The 19,899-nt window shown below is 39.1% G+C and overlaps 1 protein-coding gene across 1 annotated transcript in view; it reads left to right on the top strand.

The window, feature by feature from the left end:
- CACNA1C (calcium voltage-gated channel subunit alpha1 C) overlaps positions 1 to 19,899 on the top strand; it is a 451,547-nt gene that overhangs the window by 66,134 nt on the left and 365,514 nt on the right. The window contains exons 2-3 of the mRNA XM_015865321.2: positions 692 to 1,013; positions 4,512 to 4,617. Of these exons, the coding sequence (XP_015720807.1) occupies positions 692 to 1,013; positions 4,512 to 4,617 (428 nt within the window). The remainder of the gene's footprint in view (positions 1 to 691; positions 1,014 to 4,511; positions 4,618 to 19,899) is intronic.

The following is a 19,899-nucleotide window of genomic DNA, read 5'->3' as shown; positions in this document are numbered from 1 at the left end:
GATAAGGAATCAGCTCCAGGTTCACACTGTGTGTTGATTCGTCTAAAGTTGACTGTGTACACAACATCATTTAGCGCATAGAAGTGATGAACTCTGTCCTTATGCTGTGGTTACTGCTTCAGTGTCCCTTTTATTCAGGCTGCTTTATGCTTATACGTGGGCGATGTTTGCTGAGAGAATACAGCTCACTGTGGAAATTTCACTTTACCTTGAAGTGATCTTGAAAACAGAAGGATTTTTACTATAGACTCGAGAGTATTGTTTTGTTTCTGTGCCACATACCAAATAGAATAGTGCTGCATGCCTGAGTGATAGAGGTGAGAGCTGGCCTCACCTTTTAAGCTTTCAAACGATCTAACTTGCAAAATGTGTAGGTAAAAAACGAAGTGAAGGGCGCATTCTTTTCTGTGGAATTTCTGGAGATTGAATTGATTGGAGACACTTCTAACAGCTGTGTCCTTTGGGCTTCTTGGGAAACTCTTGCAAGATGAATGATTGCACAGTAGTATTATTTTTGAAATGAGGGCTTGAATTGCAGGAACAAGCTCCCACTAAGTGGATACCCTACACTTATCCTTAACCTCAGATTTTGATTTTACTGATGCATGTGATTTAAGAAAAAAAGCTTTATCTTTTCTACTGTTAAAGGAACACCTTCACAGTTGTTTTTTTTTCCCCTCTCCTTTCACAGGTTCCAACTATGGGAGTCCCCGTCCAGCTCATGCCAACATGAATGCTAATGCAGCTGCAGGGCTTGCCCCGGAGCATATCCCTACACCAGGGGCAGCTCTGTCCTGGCAAGCTGCAATTGATGCTGCCAGGCAAGCCAAATTGATGGGTAGCGCTGGCAATGCAACAATATCCACGGCTAGCTCCACGCAGAGAAAACGACAGCAGTATGGGAAACAGAAAAAACAGGGTACCACGACAGCTACGCGTCCTCCTCGGGCACTGCTGTGTTTAACACTGAAAAATCCCATCCGGAGGGCATGCATCAGCATCGTCGAATGGAAATATCCTTTTTTGATGTTCTCATTTGGAAAACAGCAAATTGTTAGTGTGCATCAGGCGCTATTCATATGTGTGAATAAATCGATGCCTTAAGTTGAAAGGTGCCATTGGGAACATAAAGTACACAAGCAGTATTTGCTGTCTTAACTGAAATCATTTATGCTGAAAAAAAAAATATACTTAGGACTGAAGCCTTAACTGTACCCTTGTGTAAGAAACTACCAGAAGCTTAAATGATAAAGGGTAGAGGCTGAGATCTTTTAAAAATGTGGCTGAAGCTGAAATTGATGGGAGATATGCAGGGTATCTGAAGCCAGAATTAAACCACTCCATGGGACTGATGGCAGCTACTGCCTTTCCCTTCTTTTTGCAGAGCTTTAGCTGCATAAACAGCTCTGGAACTTGGAATCAGATGATTTTTCATTAAATACACAGCATCACCATTTCTACAGTATGGAGAAAGGAATGGGGAAAAATGGGGTTGAGAGGAGAACGAATGAAAAAAACCCCACAAACCTGATGTGATAAAGCCCTGAAACGAGGCTAAGCTCTGTTAATCATGTTGGGATTCAGTTGAAACCAATAAGACTCCCTAATATATGGAAAGATAAACTGATTATCTCAAAGTAGGGAAAAAGACAGATAGTTAACATGATCCTGCCACATGTGCACATTCAGTATGGGGCCAGAGCTAGCAGGCTGAACAAGAGACAGATTGTCACAGATGATAGATGATAACCACTAACATAGAGCTGCAGAAGGCAAGGGTCAGTGCTGCTTTCTTGGAAAGCCAATGAGAGCTTGGCTGTTGGCTCCTTCATGTGGAAGGAGCAAAGTCTACTTCAGTCAGCTGAATCTGATCAGCAAAGCTGGAAGTTGTGAATTTGGTGTGAAATAGAAGCAGAAGTAAAAATATAACTCCCCTGTTTCCCTGAAGAGAAACCAAGACCGACTCTGAACAGTAATAGTCAGTAAATCACAAGCTAATGGGATTCTTCAGTAAATGTGAAAGCAAAAGTACGTTAGGGGTAAATAAGCATGTCAGGGGAAGGCAATACTGAACTCAGCAGTAGTTAATATGATTTGAAAAAAAAAAAAAAGATGCCGTTTAAGACAATGAGATAATATTGTCCCTTTGAGGGTCTAGTGGGACACTGAAAAGATAAAAACAGAATCTGAGCATATTATGATATCATTTTCTGAAGAGCAACTTGCTAAAAGCATTGTTGTCGATTGTTAAATATCCTAAAAGTTTCTGCCTGACTATTCCTTTCTTCAGATGCTAATTTTTAATCCCTTTGATTGTGGTTTGCTACTATTTATCCTTTCTGGCATAGCTGAGATACTTTGAGCATAAGGTGATGGATGATGACTAACAGGATGAAGCTGAATATTGGTTTATTTGCCAGCACCCCAGTAAGCACAACTATAGAGAAAGAGCACATAGTGACATTTGATAAATGAATAAGATCAGCAATGAATGATGGGAATGATGTGTTGTAGAACAGGATACAGCACTGCTGAGATCAAGAGGAGGACCAAACAATGTGATTAAAGCAATCCCAAGATGCTGACACTTGCATTTATTTGGTATTTGTTTGGTTTTAGGTGAGTTGGTGGAAATATCTTTTTCCTCAGAACCTCTCATTGGATATATAGCCCTTATAAAGATGAAACACTTCAAGGACAAATAACAATATCAAAGGGCTGTGATAAGATTTATTTTTTTAACTGTACACTGACTTTTCCTAATTGCTGAAAATTACTGAGAAGACCTTAGCATAATTTTCTGAACCTCTAAAATCTAAAAGTGCAGTAGCATAAGCAACAGCCAGCTTATGAACAGTATTCCTCTCAGGAAAACAGTTCTAGGCAAAAGGCAATTAAGAAAAAGAAAGCCAATGGATATGTTGGTGTTTATGCAATCGACACTGTGTGTGCATCTGAGAAATCCAGTGCTTTCACCAGTGATGTATGTACCCTGATCTGCATAGCTATGAAATTATTCCTGAAGTTCCTCTGTCTGCCTACTAATGACATTATCCTTGCACTTTTATGTCAAGCCTTAGTAGCTGCAATGACAGCTGACTCCTTTTAGAAAGGACCATACTTGTCTTCTTTCTCCATGTCATCATGCTCCTCCTAGCATTCATAGGCTTAAGCAGGTAGCCCAGTGGGTTTGGAACCCTTTGACTCTTCCACATGTGAAATACAGAATATACAGGAGTCAGTTGCCTGGAGGTTGTCTATTTCTTGCAATCCAGGCGGTAGGATATTCTGATCTCTGGTTTATTTTTGCTAAAACCTGCTGAGAATGGCGGTTTGCTGACCAAAAGCATACATACCGTGTTTACATCTGGCAACTCTGAAAAGCCAATCCCGTGGCAGATAAATTCACACTCAAATGCACTCTGTGGCACAGGCTATACCTTACATTCGCTGTCCTTTCCTGTTTTCATTCCCCTCCAGAGTACTGGTGAGTTATCCCAGAGCTATCCTCCAGGGTGATCTTGCAGGCAAGTAAATACAGACAGACTGTAAATCTGGTCTCTGGTCTAACAGAAGACACTTCACAGCTACTAAGGTTAAGAAATCCACAAAAAATAAGTGAAATACATTGCCAGCAAATTGAAGTCAGTAGAAAAATGCCCTTAGATTTCCACTGGGTCAGTGGGACATCAGAAGTTGTACAAGGTTGCTTTGCTGAACATCCATTCTGTTTTCTTGCTTGTTTGCTTTTTTTTTTGTTGTTGTTTTGTTTTGGACACTGATGATGGGTTGTAATTTCCCTGAATTGGTGGCAGTTTCTGTCATTAGGGATTCTTAGTTTGCTGGTGTCCCTTCTTCATACCATTCCTCGTACACACATTTCTTTTGCCTCTGAAGCCAGCTGAAATACAAATACAAGAAAAAGAAATACTCAAATAATTTTAAAGAAAATAATAATATGGCTATAAGCAATATAAGTACACTTTGGATAAAGCTTTTTCTTTTTTCCCCCATAAATTTTATCATTGGAGTGTTTTCTACCTGAATGTACACATGTATTGGGGCCTTGCATTTAACTCTGAGATACAAGAGAGGTTGGAAAAGAATATAAGTGCGGATGGCAAAGACTAAGGAACAGAAACTAATTGCGGGAGGAAAGATGACAGGCCTTTCAGAACAGGCTTTTGTTATTAAAAACAGTACAGCCACACTTGAAGGAAAATAGGGAAAATGCTATCTAAATAAATAAAAGAAGAAAAACTTTTAAGAAATCTGTGTTTACTCTGGCACGCGACTGGCCTACACTGCTTTTGACATATTAGGAAGATTTTTGGCCGGGAGCAACTAAAAGCACTTAAAAAGGCATATGTTTCTTTTCAGAATATAAGGAGCTTGGAATGTTTTCTTTAAACAGAATTCTTATAAATCTTTTACTTTTTTAAAGTTTTGTTTTCATTATTATTATTTGTGTGTGCACATTTCAAAACAATTTCCTTAACTCCGTTCCTCAGACCATTTGAAATAATTATTTTACTGACTATTTTTGCCAATTGTGTGGCCTTAGCTATCTATATCCCCTTTCCAGAAGATGATTCCAATGCCACCAATTCCAATCTGGTAAGTCCTTGATGATATCTAATCTTATTCCTTTGAAAGTCCTTTTTAGAAGTCTCCAGAGAGACTGCTGAAGTTAGAGAACATAGATATGTCCATCAGACATGAAAACATAATAAGGTGAAATTTGGTTCTAAGTCTCATGTGAGCACCTGTTTTGGTTGAGCTGGCTTTAGCAAGCATTGTTCTGAAAGCTGTGCGGGTGCTGGATGTGCTGTTTTGGCTAGCAAATTTCTGCGTGCTGCAAAAGTGCTTGGTAAGTTTAAACTGCAGGTGTTTGTGGACAAAATCCTTTAACTGAGGATTATGTGGTGTTTTTGCCTTTCAAAGTGCTATTGTGAAGTTGCGGCAGCCCTACTGCCAGGTGATGCCTGGAAGCACAGCTAGATGACTAATTTCTGGGAAGTGCATTACTGCTTGCATTTCGCACTGAGATACGTGTTTTGTTGAACAGTATGGTTTTCTCTTTTCCTCCTTGTGGGGGGAATACAGCTGTTCCTGTGTCACTGCTGATGGTAATGCTGGTAATTTAGTGTAGAGAAAGGAGAGTGTTTACTTTTGGCTTAGCGTGAGGTCATAGCAAAGTATTCTGTTTGGTAAGGGCACGATGCAGAACAGTTCTGGAACGCGATTCACCGAATTAGCAGAAAATATTTTTTTTCCTCCCAAATATATGAACAAATCTCCTACTTGTGTGGCTGCAGCAGAATGAAAACTTACTCCCAAAGTTTAAAGCTGGGATTCTATTTCTTGGTTAAAATTTACCGAGACATAAGCATTTTTAGAGAAGCAGAAGAGGAAAATAAGAGCCATTCTTCCAAAGTAGGGATAGTTAGCATGGCTGACAGACGCTGTAATTAAAATGATCCATGCTGTTCTCTGGATGCTAGTCATTTGATTAATATCTCTTGAAGTTGAGTAAAACAAATTGCAAACTTCAGGACTTTTCTGGGACAGAATTATTTGTCTTTAAAATAAGTCTATGTGTTGTGCTTTTCCGTAGTAACTCTGTAGAGAACTTTAAAAAGAGAAGCAGGAGGAGCAAAGTGATTGTTAACTTTTTAACTATTCTCTTTATTTAAGGTTAATTTCAGGTGCACACCGGCTTGGGGAAATTTGTGGTTTGATGTCTCTTGTTTGCTTACATCTCTGTGATGAGCCTGATATAATTTTGAACAATGATGAACCACAGTGTGTACATTTAGAGCATCTCAGTGTGGCACTTCTCAGAAATTGGTATATTTTAATAAAATCACAGATTCAATTATTCCTCTGGCTATAAAAGACAGCATGTTGTTTATTGCACGTTCTGACTTGCAAGGTTTCAAGAGAAAAATTAAGCAGAGTTGAAGGTCAGAGCATGTCTAATTTGTCTTGAGCTTAATTAGGTGTGGGTATTTCCTTATTTAAGTGATGAGAGCTCTCGCAAATACCGGGTTCAAACAACCTCATAATTGAATGTGGTTTAATGAAACTGCTCCGTTCTTATAAAATACATGCAATTTGTGAGCTTTGTTGCTTTCTGAATTTGTTTTCTGAGGCATTTTTTTTCCTCACCTGTTCAATCCATCAAAACACCCTTGTTAGCTGTATGTAGGATTTAAAACCAAAACCAAAGGAAGCAACCAAATGATTATAGGCTCAGGAGATTTTAGAAGTGTTACTGCCTTGAGGATGAGGTGGCACAGTTAACTTCTCTAATGAGATGTTTCAGAGAAGCAGAGGGATAAAGTAAATTGAGGAATTGGTTCAACTACATTTTATTCTTTAGTTCTCGATGAAAAAAGTAATGGAAAATGGAGTACTTTGGATCCACTGGCCTAGGAGGGGCCGGCGTTGGTGTAATCAAGACTCTATTCTGTGTTATAGATTAAATCCTAGATCTCTGACTGTCCAGTAGACTTAGGTCCTGTGATCTGAAAAGGTGTAGATGACCGGACGTGGTTGGTCTGAGTCATTCAATTACGCTTCTTGCTTTACTGCAGTCAGTTCAGCACTCAGTCTTGTTAGTTTTTTTATTTTGTTGTTGTTGTTTTGGTAGTTTTTTCCCCTCAGACTGTTATATTTTGGCAGATAATTCCTCATATTGGGAACTAGGACTTTTGTATATGTTGTTTGTGGCATTCTCAAACTCTCTGCAGGACTATATAATTATCAGCAATAGGGAGGGAAAGTGGAGGCAAGAGGGTGAGATGAGGGTCAAAAACGCTAGCAGTAATTTGGAATGAGATGAAACTCAGATTTAAAGCAAAGCTATTCCAGATAGAAAGAGCTGCAGAAGTCTGAGACCATACTCTCAAATAGCCAAACAATATAAGGAACAGAATAGAAAGATGTTGGAGTTGGTGGTGTCTTCTTGTAAATTTGGCATACTTGCTTGACATTATTTTCTTTTGACCTGTGAACATGTATTTTGCAATCAGATTTATTCTGTAGCCATGAAGTCTAGAGTTTCATAATCTGAAACAGGAACAGAGTCTGTTTGCAGTGCTTGCATGTGGGTTAATAGTGCACACAAATGTGTGTTCTGTGCAGAAGCGTGAGGCTGACCAAACATACACAGAATGTTCCTAGCTGCCCCAGAGAAATTTCATTTCCATTTTGCAATTTAATTCTGTAGTGATAAACCTACCATAGATATTTCCACTTCCCTGGTTTCCTGAAACATCCATAACTTTCTGAGACAGAAAGGAACTGTTCACAGGAAACATATGATGGATAGTAACTTTTATACAGTCTGGAAGTGACAGAACAACAGGTTCTCAATAAACTGCTGCTTTTCCCTTTGGGTCCAAGTATTTCTCTTCTAAGATTTCATCATGACTTTTCAATGAATATTTTGTTTTAGGTCTGAGATAAAGATTCAAACAGTCATTTTTAATAAGCTGAGTAGACATCAGTGAGAGAAGACAGGAATTTTGAACTGAGTGTTTTCTTGCCTTTCTGTAAGAGGAGAAATACAACAATGAAATAATATTTTGATACAGAGTTATGATGTCTGTGAATTTCACAGATGTGATCAGACATCGATCCAATGAAGCATACTCATTTGTGAGTACAGAAACCGGTAATATATGGTTATGTCTCCATTTTCATGAGCCTTGTCTTTAGTTACAAGCCTTATTCAATGCTATGCCATTTTAATCGGCATTAAAATTAAATACAGAAGTTTCTGCTAAATAAGAACTTTTCTTTCAGCAAGGAATTGTGGTTAACTGTTATGCGTTGATTTAGGACAAAAATCACACATGTACCGACTGGTTTCTTGCAGTCTGACTTCCTATAATAATTCCTATAAATCATGAAACCATTTATGTCAAATGTAGGGGTGTTAGCTTGAACTGGGCAGCACTTTCATTTTCACAATGCACATATGTGTAATAAAACCCAGATCTTACATTTTTATGCTTACTGGAGTTACTTTTGCTATTGGCTTTAAGAAATATGCTAGAACAATATAGTGTAGTAATAACAAAAGCTTGAAATTGGCTTCAGCAGTTTGTACATTTTTACTTCCACAATGTGTTGACTGGAAAACTATTAAACTTGTACAAATGGAGGGGAGTTGTATTAGCTGCAACATCATTTTGGTATTAATCAACTCTGCTGAGGCTTTGCTTAAATTTACAAGTAAAGAAAGCTCATGCATGACCCTGTGCAAAGAGCAGTTACGTATTCTCTTGATGCAGTCAGGAAAATTGGAGCTAGTTGGAGGGAAATTAAAGTTAGCCTGCATGAGAGGCTGTAACTGATATGGAGGCTTTCTGCTTGTTATCCCTGCAATTATGCATTAGAACAGAGATAATGTACATTTAGGAATAAAACTATAGACTGTCTGAGATAGGAAGCTGAGAGGAAAATGCTTCTGTCACTTTACTGGCAATTGCAAATGGCACAAGCCTGGTCAATGTCACAGCATGGCGATAACATAATGAGGTTAAGACCAACGTTTACAGCACATTCTGTGGAAGGCAACTCAGCTGGTTGCTTGTGCCTTGGATAAATAACAGGAGAAAATTCCTCGTGTTATTTGGCTAGCTCTAATTCCTAGTTACAAGAAGGATATCTTGTTGTACAATACTTAAATTTTAAAAAGAGATCTCTTGCATTTATGTGTCAGCTTATAATTGGATGTCACATTCAGACAATAATTTGTTAAGCCTGAAATAGGTTCTTGTGAAAAGGAAGGTGGGATCTGTGCTTGTTTTTCGCTGCTCATGACAGACGATGTGAGTTCCAGTCCATGGAAGAGGGCTTTCCTTTCAGGGAGGCATGGCTGCTTTATTAACTAGTGACTTTGGTAGCATCCAGTTCAGTGGGTGATTTCTGGACCAAAAAAAACCAGCAAATATTTTTAATCTTTTTGCATTTGCAGCAGACTAACATGGTAGATGTACATGTTGCTTGATACCTATTGTATTTCTGGATACTGGCATAGCAAACTTTATCCTTTTGTATATGAGAATTCTGAAGCCAGCATATCGAACAGTTTCGCTTGTCACTATTTCTCTTGTGTGAAGTCAGACAATGTTAGAAAGGAAAATGAAGGTGAGGGGGTCAAGAAAAGAAAGCATGTTTTTTTCTGGATAAAAAAGAATACTACACAAAAGCTTTTGGTTCTCTTCTGTCATTGCTATCATCCTCCTGTGTGACAGCTCCAAGCCAGTGAGGAAATGAGATGTGCTAACATTAAAAGGTGAGATGAGGGTGCAGTAGACTGGATATCAAGCTAATAAGCTGTTATAGGTTTACTACCTTGGGCCTCATACTAGTGCTACTACAGCTGGGGGAGATGATTTGATTTAAAAAGTGAGGAGTAAGAAACAAAAGCGGAAAGAGAGGAGCTGAGGATGGAAATGGGCTGCAGTAAGGAGAAGGAAGGAGTCTGTTCCGAAAGAATCCATGAGGACACAAGAAAGACTGAGAATTGTTGATGTGTATGCTGTTAAGGAAGCTGAATATGATGGAATTTAGGTGCAACATTTCCAAGAGTCCTCAGAATTCCTGTCTCTGTCAGGGGGAGGTTGTTACTCAGCATCTCTAACAGCAGTGAAGTGCAGGGTTGGAAGAATCAATGCTGAGTGTGAGAGGAAGACATTCAAGCCCATCTGCTGGTTCTGGTATTAGCAAACTGTGGGGCTCTGGATAAACTGTGGTCTCAGTTTTCCCATCTGCAAAGTGAGTTGGTTACAGCTTCCACAGAGAAGGTAATTAGTCATTGCCTTACATCACAGAGTGTTACGAGGAATACTGTAAAAAAGACTCCTAAGAAATAATTGGTTTTGAGCCCATGACCACTAATTTGAAAGGATAGATAATAGGTAGGACAGACCTCCTTCCTTTTGCATTGGGCAGTGCAGGTCTTAGTTTCTGGGGATAAATGTACAGGACTGCATCACCATAATTTGCTTGTGTGTAATGAATTATTTGAGGAGGCCACTTCTGAATATTTACATCTGCAGTCTTCCTATCATTCCTAATGTAATGGTGTAATTTCTTAGACTTGTGAATAGGAATCCAGTAAAGCAGAGTTTAATACCTTCATGTGTTATTAGAAGAGCTAAAAATTGTTGGATTCTCCACGCGGGCCTCTGCTGCTGATGTGGTAATTGGCAGTAGTAAGAGGTTCTTTGTGAACCAGGTGAAGAAAGATCTGGGGAAAGGTTTGCTGGATTCAGAGATAGGTGCCCACAGGAAGGAATGCTCAGTTCTATACCTGTGTCTGGAAGGATTTTGACATCTCTGGCACTTTCTTCCAAAAAATACCTCCTTCTGCATTTCTCCCCAGCTAAGGTATTGTTGTATGAGCAATAACTCCTCTTCAGTTCTGTCATTTCTGTTCTTTTCCTTAACAGGACTTAACACCCATACTTCGGATTTCTTACCTTTCTGCTATTCTCATTAGCCATCCAGTGTTCTGCCATGCACAGCGCCTGCTGCTGAGGCTGTCAGTCCCAGCCTCCTGCTTCTTTTTATACCAGCAGTCCTTACCCAGCCTGTGCTTGTTAGTGCTTACCACCTCTTGATCTACTCTGAGATGTCACTCATCTTGGTGTCTCATTTTTTTTAATGTTTCTTTTTAAAATGTATTGTGTTTGCTTTGCCAAGTCAGTTCCCTCATTCTGGTCAAACTTGCATCAAACTTCTCCCTATTGTTCCTTTCTTTTTCTGTGTCCTTCTAACTCTGATCTCCCCTCCGCAGTAGTTCCATCCATTACTCATAGGTCTCAGTTCTGTCCTCAGCTTTGGATCCCTGACCATTTCTCTTGTTAACACTAGTCTTATACTCCTTTCAGTTCATAAGCCAAGTGTCTAAGCAGTCCCAATGCTCTTTCCATCTCCTTCCTCCTCCTCCTTTTCCAGTTCCATTCCCAGTATGTTCTCTAGCTCTGTCCCTGAAGTCAGACGTGTCCTTTCCAGTGCTGTCTAGGTGCCAGCAGCAGAAACAGTGAGAGAGCAAGCCCATCTTGAAGTTCATTAGGTTTATGCCACCTTGATCCCAGCTGGTTAAGATCTGTTATTAGATGGGCCTTTATAAGCCTTTGTAGCCCTTACTCAGCTTTGTGGAAATGACACAGGCATTCTGGTCTGCAGAAGCCTTAAGATGCCAGATTAATGTTTGTACTGACAATTTGGGTGTTAAGTTTTAGCAAGTCTCTGCAAAGCCTGTGCAGCTGGAGCTTTTAAGAGCCCATCTGGCTAAACTTAAGTGGGAAGACAACACAAAAGATGCAGCCTTGACACAAAAGCTGTTAATTTGCCAGTTTGTATGACGTTATTGCAAAGTATAGTGTCACTACAGAAAATAGGTGTTGAGGGTTTCTTGACTGAATTAAAACAATGGATATTGTTCAACTGTTTTGGCTGAAATATTGCACAATTAAAAGCAGCTGAAAACAGTATCTTCGTAATTTAAGGTGTTGGGAAGACTTTACAGAAGTAGTGCTGGAGGTCAGCTTCATTAATGTCTTTCATATTAAGATACAAATGTGCCTCTCTGAATCAGTGAGATGTTGAAAACTGGCATAATAGGCTTTTGGAATTAAATAATAAATTATATATAATGTTGTAATGCTATAAAGTCCATTCATGTTGTGTAGCACATGAGAGAAGGATTAAGAATACAGACCAAGGCAAAAAGTAGGTTTTGGATAGGATTTGCAGGAGATACATGCAATTGAGGCAAAATCTGAGTATTCAAAGATGGTTGTCCTAGTTTAGAGATGCTGCAGAGGAAGGACCTTTGTACAGACAGTGATAAGATTGTCAGAAATAGATACTCCTATCCACTTACAGTAGGAATCTGGAAGAGTAGTTGTGAAGGAAGAGTTCTGTTATGCAAACTGGTCCAAATCTATCAAAATATTTGCTTGAAAAAGGTTGTATGTACTGATGTAAGGTATTTCAAAATTGTAATGGCATACTTTGGTTCTGATTGATGACAGGTTTATTGGGTTAGTCCAAACAGTGATTTATCCCATTTCTTTACACAGTCCTGGTTACTATTTTTTTCATTTATTTCTATGATTTATTTGTTGTGAAAGCTTTCTATAAATCGCTGACTTATCAAGTATGTATTCAGTATTCTTTTTTCAGGTGGTAATTATTCCTGCTTATAAGCCTCATGTTCACTGTGGGATGCTGTTTTTGTTATGCTGTTCAGGAACGATAGGAAAAATGTGGAAGCAGGCCAAAAAATAGATTTTAAGTGCTGTTGTTTTCACTGTAGTTTAATTCCTGTCCTTGCAAAAGTAACAGTCTCCTAAAAACAGTGGACATTCCCAAAGTGGAAGGTATTACTTGCATTGTCTTTTTGGTGGAAGTATTATTATTATCCCTCTGTATTATTATCCCTCTGGGTGGTTAGACTGCTTTCTATGAATTCATCAGTAACCTATTAATGATACTGGGAATGAACATCTCTACTTAGAAATTAAGTAGTTTTATGTAGGATCTTTAGATTCCTTCCTGTATCATTTGTAATATACCACATTTTTTTTCTTGTTCAAGCGAACATCCCATTGACTTAACTGGAGTTTGCATACTTAAATCTATCTGCTAATTTATTGCATATAATTCACAAACTGTTGGAACCTCAGGCTTAGCTGACATCTACAAAATCATTGAATTTAAAGGCAGTACTCCTTGAATTTGTGTAAACTAGAAGGAAAGCCCAAGAACTTTTAATTATTGCCTTAGAAAGAAAAGAATGGATCTGCTTCTTGCCAAGGGGCAGAACTGCCAGAAGGGAAGAAAATGTTTTGTATGTCTGTCAAAGTTTTGACTGACTCTTCCTCTTAAGAACAATTCCTATTTTTTCCTCTGTCTTCTGACTCCTAAAACCAGGGGGTTCAAATGTCACAGCAGCTCTTCAGTTCTTCTGGCTGAATGATGGACAGCTGGTAGTTCAAAGCAACCTAAGACCATCCTTGAATTTCACCACTGAGAATTGCTGAACAGTTTTAGAAATGAGTTTGTTTACAACCAATGGAACAAATTATTTTCTGCTCATTATTCTAACCATGAAGAGCCTGTACTTATTAATGCTATTTTTCTGTTAAGAATTTAATGCTGAACATTCACCAGTTAGGGGAATACTTCCAGTAAGAGGCAGGAAAATGTTCATTAACATCTCTTCAGTGTGTTGCATTTCTGGCAGATGCTGGGAAGCTGAGACAGCAAATTCTCCATAAGACATCCTGTGACTTGCGTGGCACCTAAACATAGCTTAACGGAGCTGGGCCATCTTGATTTGCTTGGCTGAACAACTTAATTTATACCTGCAAATTCTTTTTCTCATGAATGACATAAATGGTGGTTTTGATCCTCATGCTGAATTTATCCATGCAGATCATAGAATCACAGAATAGTTTGGGTTGGAAGGGATCAAGTTCCAACCCCCTGCCATGGACCAAGGGGGCTCTTTCGGATCCCCTTGACAGGTGGAGCAAACTTGCTCCTTGGAAACTGTTACCTTCCTGTGGTTGCTGATAGCACTTTTAACCATTGTTTTTTCATCTCTGTAACAGGGGTGTCAACACTTTTAGCTACATGAACTATATTTGGCAATGGCAGAGGCAGACGCTGACTCCCATAATATAATATTTCTAAAAGTGCCATGTACATGGTTCCCCAGCTAGCTGTACTGGCAACTGTACAACTGTTTTTCAGGCCATCCTGATAAACTTACACTGATGGAGAGATTGGGGTTTTGCATTTCTTCCTTTTATGCTGGCTTGCTATTGTGTGTTACACAATTAGAAACTGACACAATCATGTTTTGCATATGATTATCCTCACCTGGTGTGTCGAAATGTACTTTCACGTTGCTAACAGATTAGGCAAAAATATTACTATTACTCCTTGATCTGAAGCTTGATGAATGCTTTTTATGTGGACATTTATAAATATATTATTTCTACTACATACTCACACACAGAAGTTGAACTTACAGGTAATTTTATTATGACTTTTATTCACTGACAGCCACTTGTAAAAGCGTTATCCTTGTATGGCCTTCTTGCTTGTTACAGTAGCTTTAAAACAAAAATCCCTGTTTAAATGAGATTATAAAGCACAAAAATATTAAGATCTATTTGCATAATTGTTTCACAATCTGAACTTGTATTTAAACAAACAAACTGAAAGGTTCTCCTCATTATAGTCATCAAGATAATGTCTGTATCTGAATAAAAGACACACTAATGCCCTTCAGGAATAGCTGGGTGAGATGAAAGACTGCAAGATAAAATAGAAAGAATAGAGAATGAGAAGCACCTATTCACCTCCTTTAGCTGTTAACACTGAATCATAACAATGACAAACTAAGATCTCAAGTACATACAATTTTTATCACTGTATTGACAGATATATTGAGGCATTTAACTATTAAGGACAATTTTTCTGTAGAATAGGGAATTCAGCCGCCTTTGCTCTTCAAAGTCAGTAGTGACCTTGCAACAAAATGAAAGAAAACAGGTTTTCAGCTTCCCATTCCTGTCAAATGCCTCAGGCGCCTCCTGAGCCCTAGAAGCCAACTAAGCATCTGCTTATGCAAATACTGAGTAATCATCTGCAACTGCAGAAACTGGGCAGTTCTCTATCTGTCACTTGATGTTTTCTGTAAAACCCAGCACTCTACGTCAAAGCAGGGAGAACAGTTGGTAACAGTTGGCATGTGGATATAGATATCCTGGGCTGAATGTGCACCTGCTGTGCAGATATTGGGAAAAAATTCATCCCCAAAAGAGTGGTGGGGTGCTTGAATAGGTTGCCCAGGAAGGTGATGGTGTCAGTGTCCCTGGAGGAGGTAAAAAAGCAGTTAGATGTGGTACTAAGGTAGTAGGGAAATACCAGTGATAGGTGGACTGCTGGACTAGGTGATCTTGGAGGTGTTTTCCAACCTTGGTGACTCTGTGATTATATCAGCAAGAAACCGATACATCTCCTTTAAAACAACTGAGTTATATAAGTTTTATAAATAATTAACTGTGATTTACTATTTGCTTATCCAACCTAAACTCAGTTTTCTTAGCTGTGAATCAAGTCACTGACATTTTTTAGCTTGTTTCTTATTTAATGTTTTTACTGTATTCTACATCTCATTTGACAGTAGTACAACTTTTATCAGTCTCAGGAGTGTGATAGTTTCATCTCGGAATAAATATGTTGTTGTTTATGGAAGCTTGAGCTTCTGTGGTACCTTTTGTTTACTCAGAGTAAACATCTAACGCATTTTGTACAGCTCTTAGAGAATTACATCCCAGTCTCAGTCTCTATCTTTTTCAGATATGAAAAAACCTAAGGTATGAATATTAATATAAGATATATTTTGTCTCAATATTCTACTATTTCTGTGATAAAACCAGTACTGCTTCTGTTTTCAGTCTGAAGCATCAGACTGCTGTATGTATTTGATGGCCCATAGGGAAAGAAGAAGAACCAGATGAAGCAAAGTTGAATGTTTTAGCCTTTCAGTGCAGTGAAATATGAGGAAGTGTCTGAGTCATTCAGATGATCTTTCCATACTGATGTATTACAGAGTGAATGAAAAAGAGGGGGGAACATTACTGAAAATTACTCCTAGAAAGTTTAGTTCTGCAAAGTTCTGAGCTTGTTGATAGCAGTCACCTTACAGAGGATGCGGCCGTGTGTGAGGGACATGACATTTAAAGGTTTTAAGAGCAGGAGCTAATTTAGGGAAAGTGCACTGCACTATTTGAGAGAAGTGTTGGTTCAACTGTGGAAAGGGTTCTGATCATTATCTCTTGAAATAAATTCAGCTGTGGCTGACAGCTCCTTTTGGAAATGTTTGCTTTTGGCTTCATATTAAAATAATGTAAGAGATTACCACAAATATATTGATCCTTCTTTCAAAGGAAGAGAGTTCACAGTTTGTATTCAAGCTGCTACTGTGTGTTTCCTTCTTCCGTTCATCTCATTTACTTAAGTAACTTTCCATAGTAGGCAAGTGATGCTGGTCTATGGCACTGACTGAAAAGCATGTGCTTAAAACAGTCAGCGTCTTTTATGGTTCATTCCATCCCTCTGTCATCTAAACCTAAACTAAAATGGCTCCCAGCCCATGCGTCTGCTGATGTTTTATTGTGCTTGCTGCCTGGTAGGCCAACAGTATCCTGGGCTCCATCAGAATGGAGCAGGATATCAGCAGGATGAGGGAGGTAGTTGTCCCCCTCTGTTCTGCCCTTGTGAGGCCCCAGCTGGAGTACTGTGTCCAAGTCTGGGACATGAAGGATGTGGAGCTGGAGGACCTTTCCTATGAGGATAGGCTGATGGAACTGGGTTTGTTCAGCCTGGAAAAAGAGAAGGCTACAAAAAGTCCTCATTGTGGCCTTCCACTATTTAAAGGGAGTTCATTAACCTTAAGGAGATCAACTTTTTACATGGGCAGATAGTGATAGGACAAAGAGGAATAGTTTTAAATTAAAGGAGGGAAGATTTAGATTAGATGTCAGAGGGAAGTTCTTTATGGAGAGATTGGTGAGATGCTGGAACAGGCTGACCAGAGAGATTGTGGGTAATCCATACCTGGAGGTGTTCAAGGCCAGGGTGGATGGGGCAGTCTGATCTAGTACTTAATCTAGCAGCTGACAACTCTGCCTGTGGCAGGAGGGTTGGAACTTGATGATCTTTGAGGTCCCTTCCAACCCAAGCCATTATATGCTTAATTCTATGATTCTATGAATATAATACAAAGAAAAGAAGAAAAGTTTCATGAGATGATAAACTATAATAACTTAAACATATTTTTTATTTTCTTCAAAGAATAATAATTTACAAAGATGGATTTTTGAATCACTGGCTCTTCAGTATGTCTTGTAAGAAGCCTCTGTCGAGCTACTACATTGAAGTAGAGGGTAGAAGAGCATGGTTCTGCCTGTGTTGGGAGTACTGCATCCCACTTTTGAGATCTGCCTCTGGGCCTAAGCTATGGATGTTTCTGAGTTGATAGCAATACCCATCACTGAGAGGCTGTGCAGTTGTAAGAGGTATGCCTAGTTCCTGTCATTCCCCATCTCCAACAAAAGTACACGCTCACACTGACACAGACGCTCTGGGTAGCAGGCACTAGTCTGGAGGCTTCTCCTTGTCTCTGCGTGCAGACACAGCAGCAGCTGTGTGTGTAGGAGGGGTGCCTCTGCCTCTTCCTCTTCCTTGCACCTTCCCTTCTGTCTCCCTGGGATGGGTGGCAGGTCTGCCTGACAGCCTGGCAGGAAAGGAGGCTGTTCAGCTTTAGACGTAGTGGCAGAGCAGGTAAGGCCTTTTACTGCTGTCTCATGGGCAACTGTTCTAAGCTTTGATTAGGAATGCATTGAAAATTGCCGCTAATCGATGCATCTACATATGTGCATATAGTCACAGGAGTAGAGGGCTGGATGCAGCTAACTCCAGTGAAATCCACATTGTGCTCTGTGTGCCTCTGGCTACAGAAACTGATGTGCCTTTACTGTTCCAGCTCAGAAGGGAAGCTGGGCTCGATAGAGCCTTTGCCCTTTAGAAAGCATGAAAATCTATAGGGAGCTGAAAATGATTCCTCTTTCATTGAACTGCTTAAAATAAAGTGGCCTATGACCTCTTGAAAGTATGTCTGACCCCGTGGGAGTTGGGAGAGACCAAATGAATTCAACCACTGCAGGATCCGGAGGTGAGAGCAAACTCAAATTTGGAACCCAACTCCACAGAATGGACTGTAAGTGGGAGATGGTGATGGACTTTAGTCTTGCTTTCTACTGACAGTGTATTTTCATGCATTATCTTCAGTAATTCATCTTTCAATGAAAGATATTTGTAAAGACAGTCCCAGTTCTAGTTTAAAACTGTTTAGGATGGCATGTATCTACATATTCTGTCTTACCTGCTACAGCCCCACATTGTTCAGAAATAACTCTCTGTTTATTGTGTTCTGTTATCAGTAAAAACATTTTAGTTGGACTCAAGAGCAGGAGAGACTGATGGTGACATTGAGTGTGTTGTACTCTCTTGCCACATTAAAACTGTTAATTTAGATTGTCTGGTCTGGAACAGAAAAACAAGAAATGAATGCTTGTAAACAAGCCCAGGTCTGGCTTCCTAAGAGGCCAATGAGAATATATTCTTCCTTCTCATGCATGGGTGAGGAAAATGGTGAATGTAAAACAAATCACCAAGGGGAAAATGGCTAACAGAGTAATGTACAGGGGGAAAATAAAGCAAAACAACACGTTTTAGAAAGCCCTCTTGTTATGACTGGGCAACAAGGATTGTTCAGGCATTTAATGTCAGAAAAAAGATTTTGTTCCTGCTTAGGGATGTTTGCAACATTTTTTAGAATAGTGAAATGCTATTATATATACTATATGCAGTCCTGAATGTTTTGGAATCTAGTCTCATCATGTCCATCAAATGACCATGCTCGAGGTATTTATTGATGAGGCTGGATAAATTCTAGCGGAAGAGAACACCACTTGTCATGGAGTGAGTAAAAACCTGGGCATGATGCCAAACTCCCAGGGACAATTTTGCATTGATGTCATATAGTGATTAATACTTTGCTTCCATTACAGGGTGCTAGAATGGGGAGAGGGAGAAAGGAGGAAAGCAAAAGCAATGTCTCCTTACAGGGATGTTATTTGCTTAAAAGTTAAAATCTTTTAATTGTCTCACTTTTTCTTTTTCCTGGAAAAACATATACTCTAACTTTATCTGAACTTGTATAGACTATGCTATATACATGAAGCAGATATGATGGTTCTGACAACCCCTCACATTGTTTTTTTCATGCTGACAGACTGATCCTCTGAAAACAGAAATTATTTATGTCAAATAAGCTTTGACTGCCATACTGAAAAGTAGATTAGAGTTCTTTGTAGATTTTTTATTGCTTCTCAGTGATTTTTTTATTTTTTTTTCAGTGAACAAAAGTTCATTTTTCATCCTACTTTTTTCAGTGAATCATAGGAAAGTCCATACACTTTAAAGATGGAAATTGACCAACACACTTCTATGAGTTTCAAGAAAGCTTTTGGTTTTTCTGGCTTATTAAAAATAATTTTTGCACCTGGGAACTGCCTGATCTGTGCAATGAGAAATAGTTGCCTCCTTTTCCCTATAGCCTCACAGGAAAATAGCATTCCCTTACAAAAGTTGAGTCAGGACAGAGAAATGACTCATTCTTCATACCTCTCCCCTCTGACATTTACTTCATGAACAATCATGAGGTTTAGTATGAAGTATGACTCTTGTATAAAAATGCAGAAAGTTTACATGAACTCAAGGGGAGAAGGGTGCAAGAACTTGGAAGAGAGCTCCATTGGTGGTTAATAAGTTGATAAACTGCATCAGACTCAGGAAATCCCCTAAGCTGAAAATAATTAAAGACTGGGAGAGTGTATGACAAAAGTACATGCCTCTCCTGTAACCAGTCTTCCTTTGGCATTTGATTATGGTCACTCTTGGAGATATTCTAGTGGGTTAGATGAAGGCTTGTTCTGGAGTGGGAAAGAAAAAGCCTGAAATTCAGAACTTCACAATTCAAAATCCAGAAAAAGCCACGTCATTTTCTTCTTGCTGTTTTATGGTTTCGTGGTCAATCATTTGCTGGTTTGGAGAGTAAGGAAAGAAAAGAGATCAACAAATTATTATGAGTACCTGGGACTTGTAATGCTGAAACTGTTCTCTAAGGTCAGTTGTCTCAGCCTTTTAGTGGACTTGGTTTGACAAAACACAACTATAAATGAAGTTGAAGTTTTATGACTGTAATAGAACCGATGAAAAGAGGAAGATTCA

Source organism: Coturnix japonica, chromosome 1, assembly GCF_001577835.2.
Source record: "Coturnix japonica isolate 7356 chromosome 1, Coturnix japonica 2.1, whole genome shotgun sequence".
NCBI lineage: Eukaryota > Metazoa > Chordata > Aves > Galliformes > Phasianidae > Coturnix > Coturnix japonica.
The sequence above is the reverse complement of the archived record's forward strand: the minus strand, read 5'-3'. Positions and strand labels throughout refer to the sequence as shown.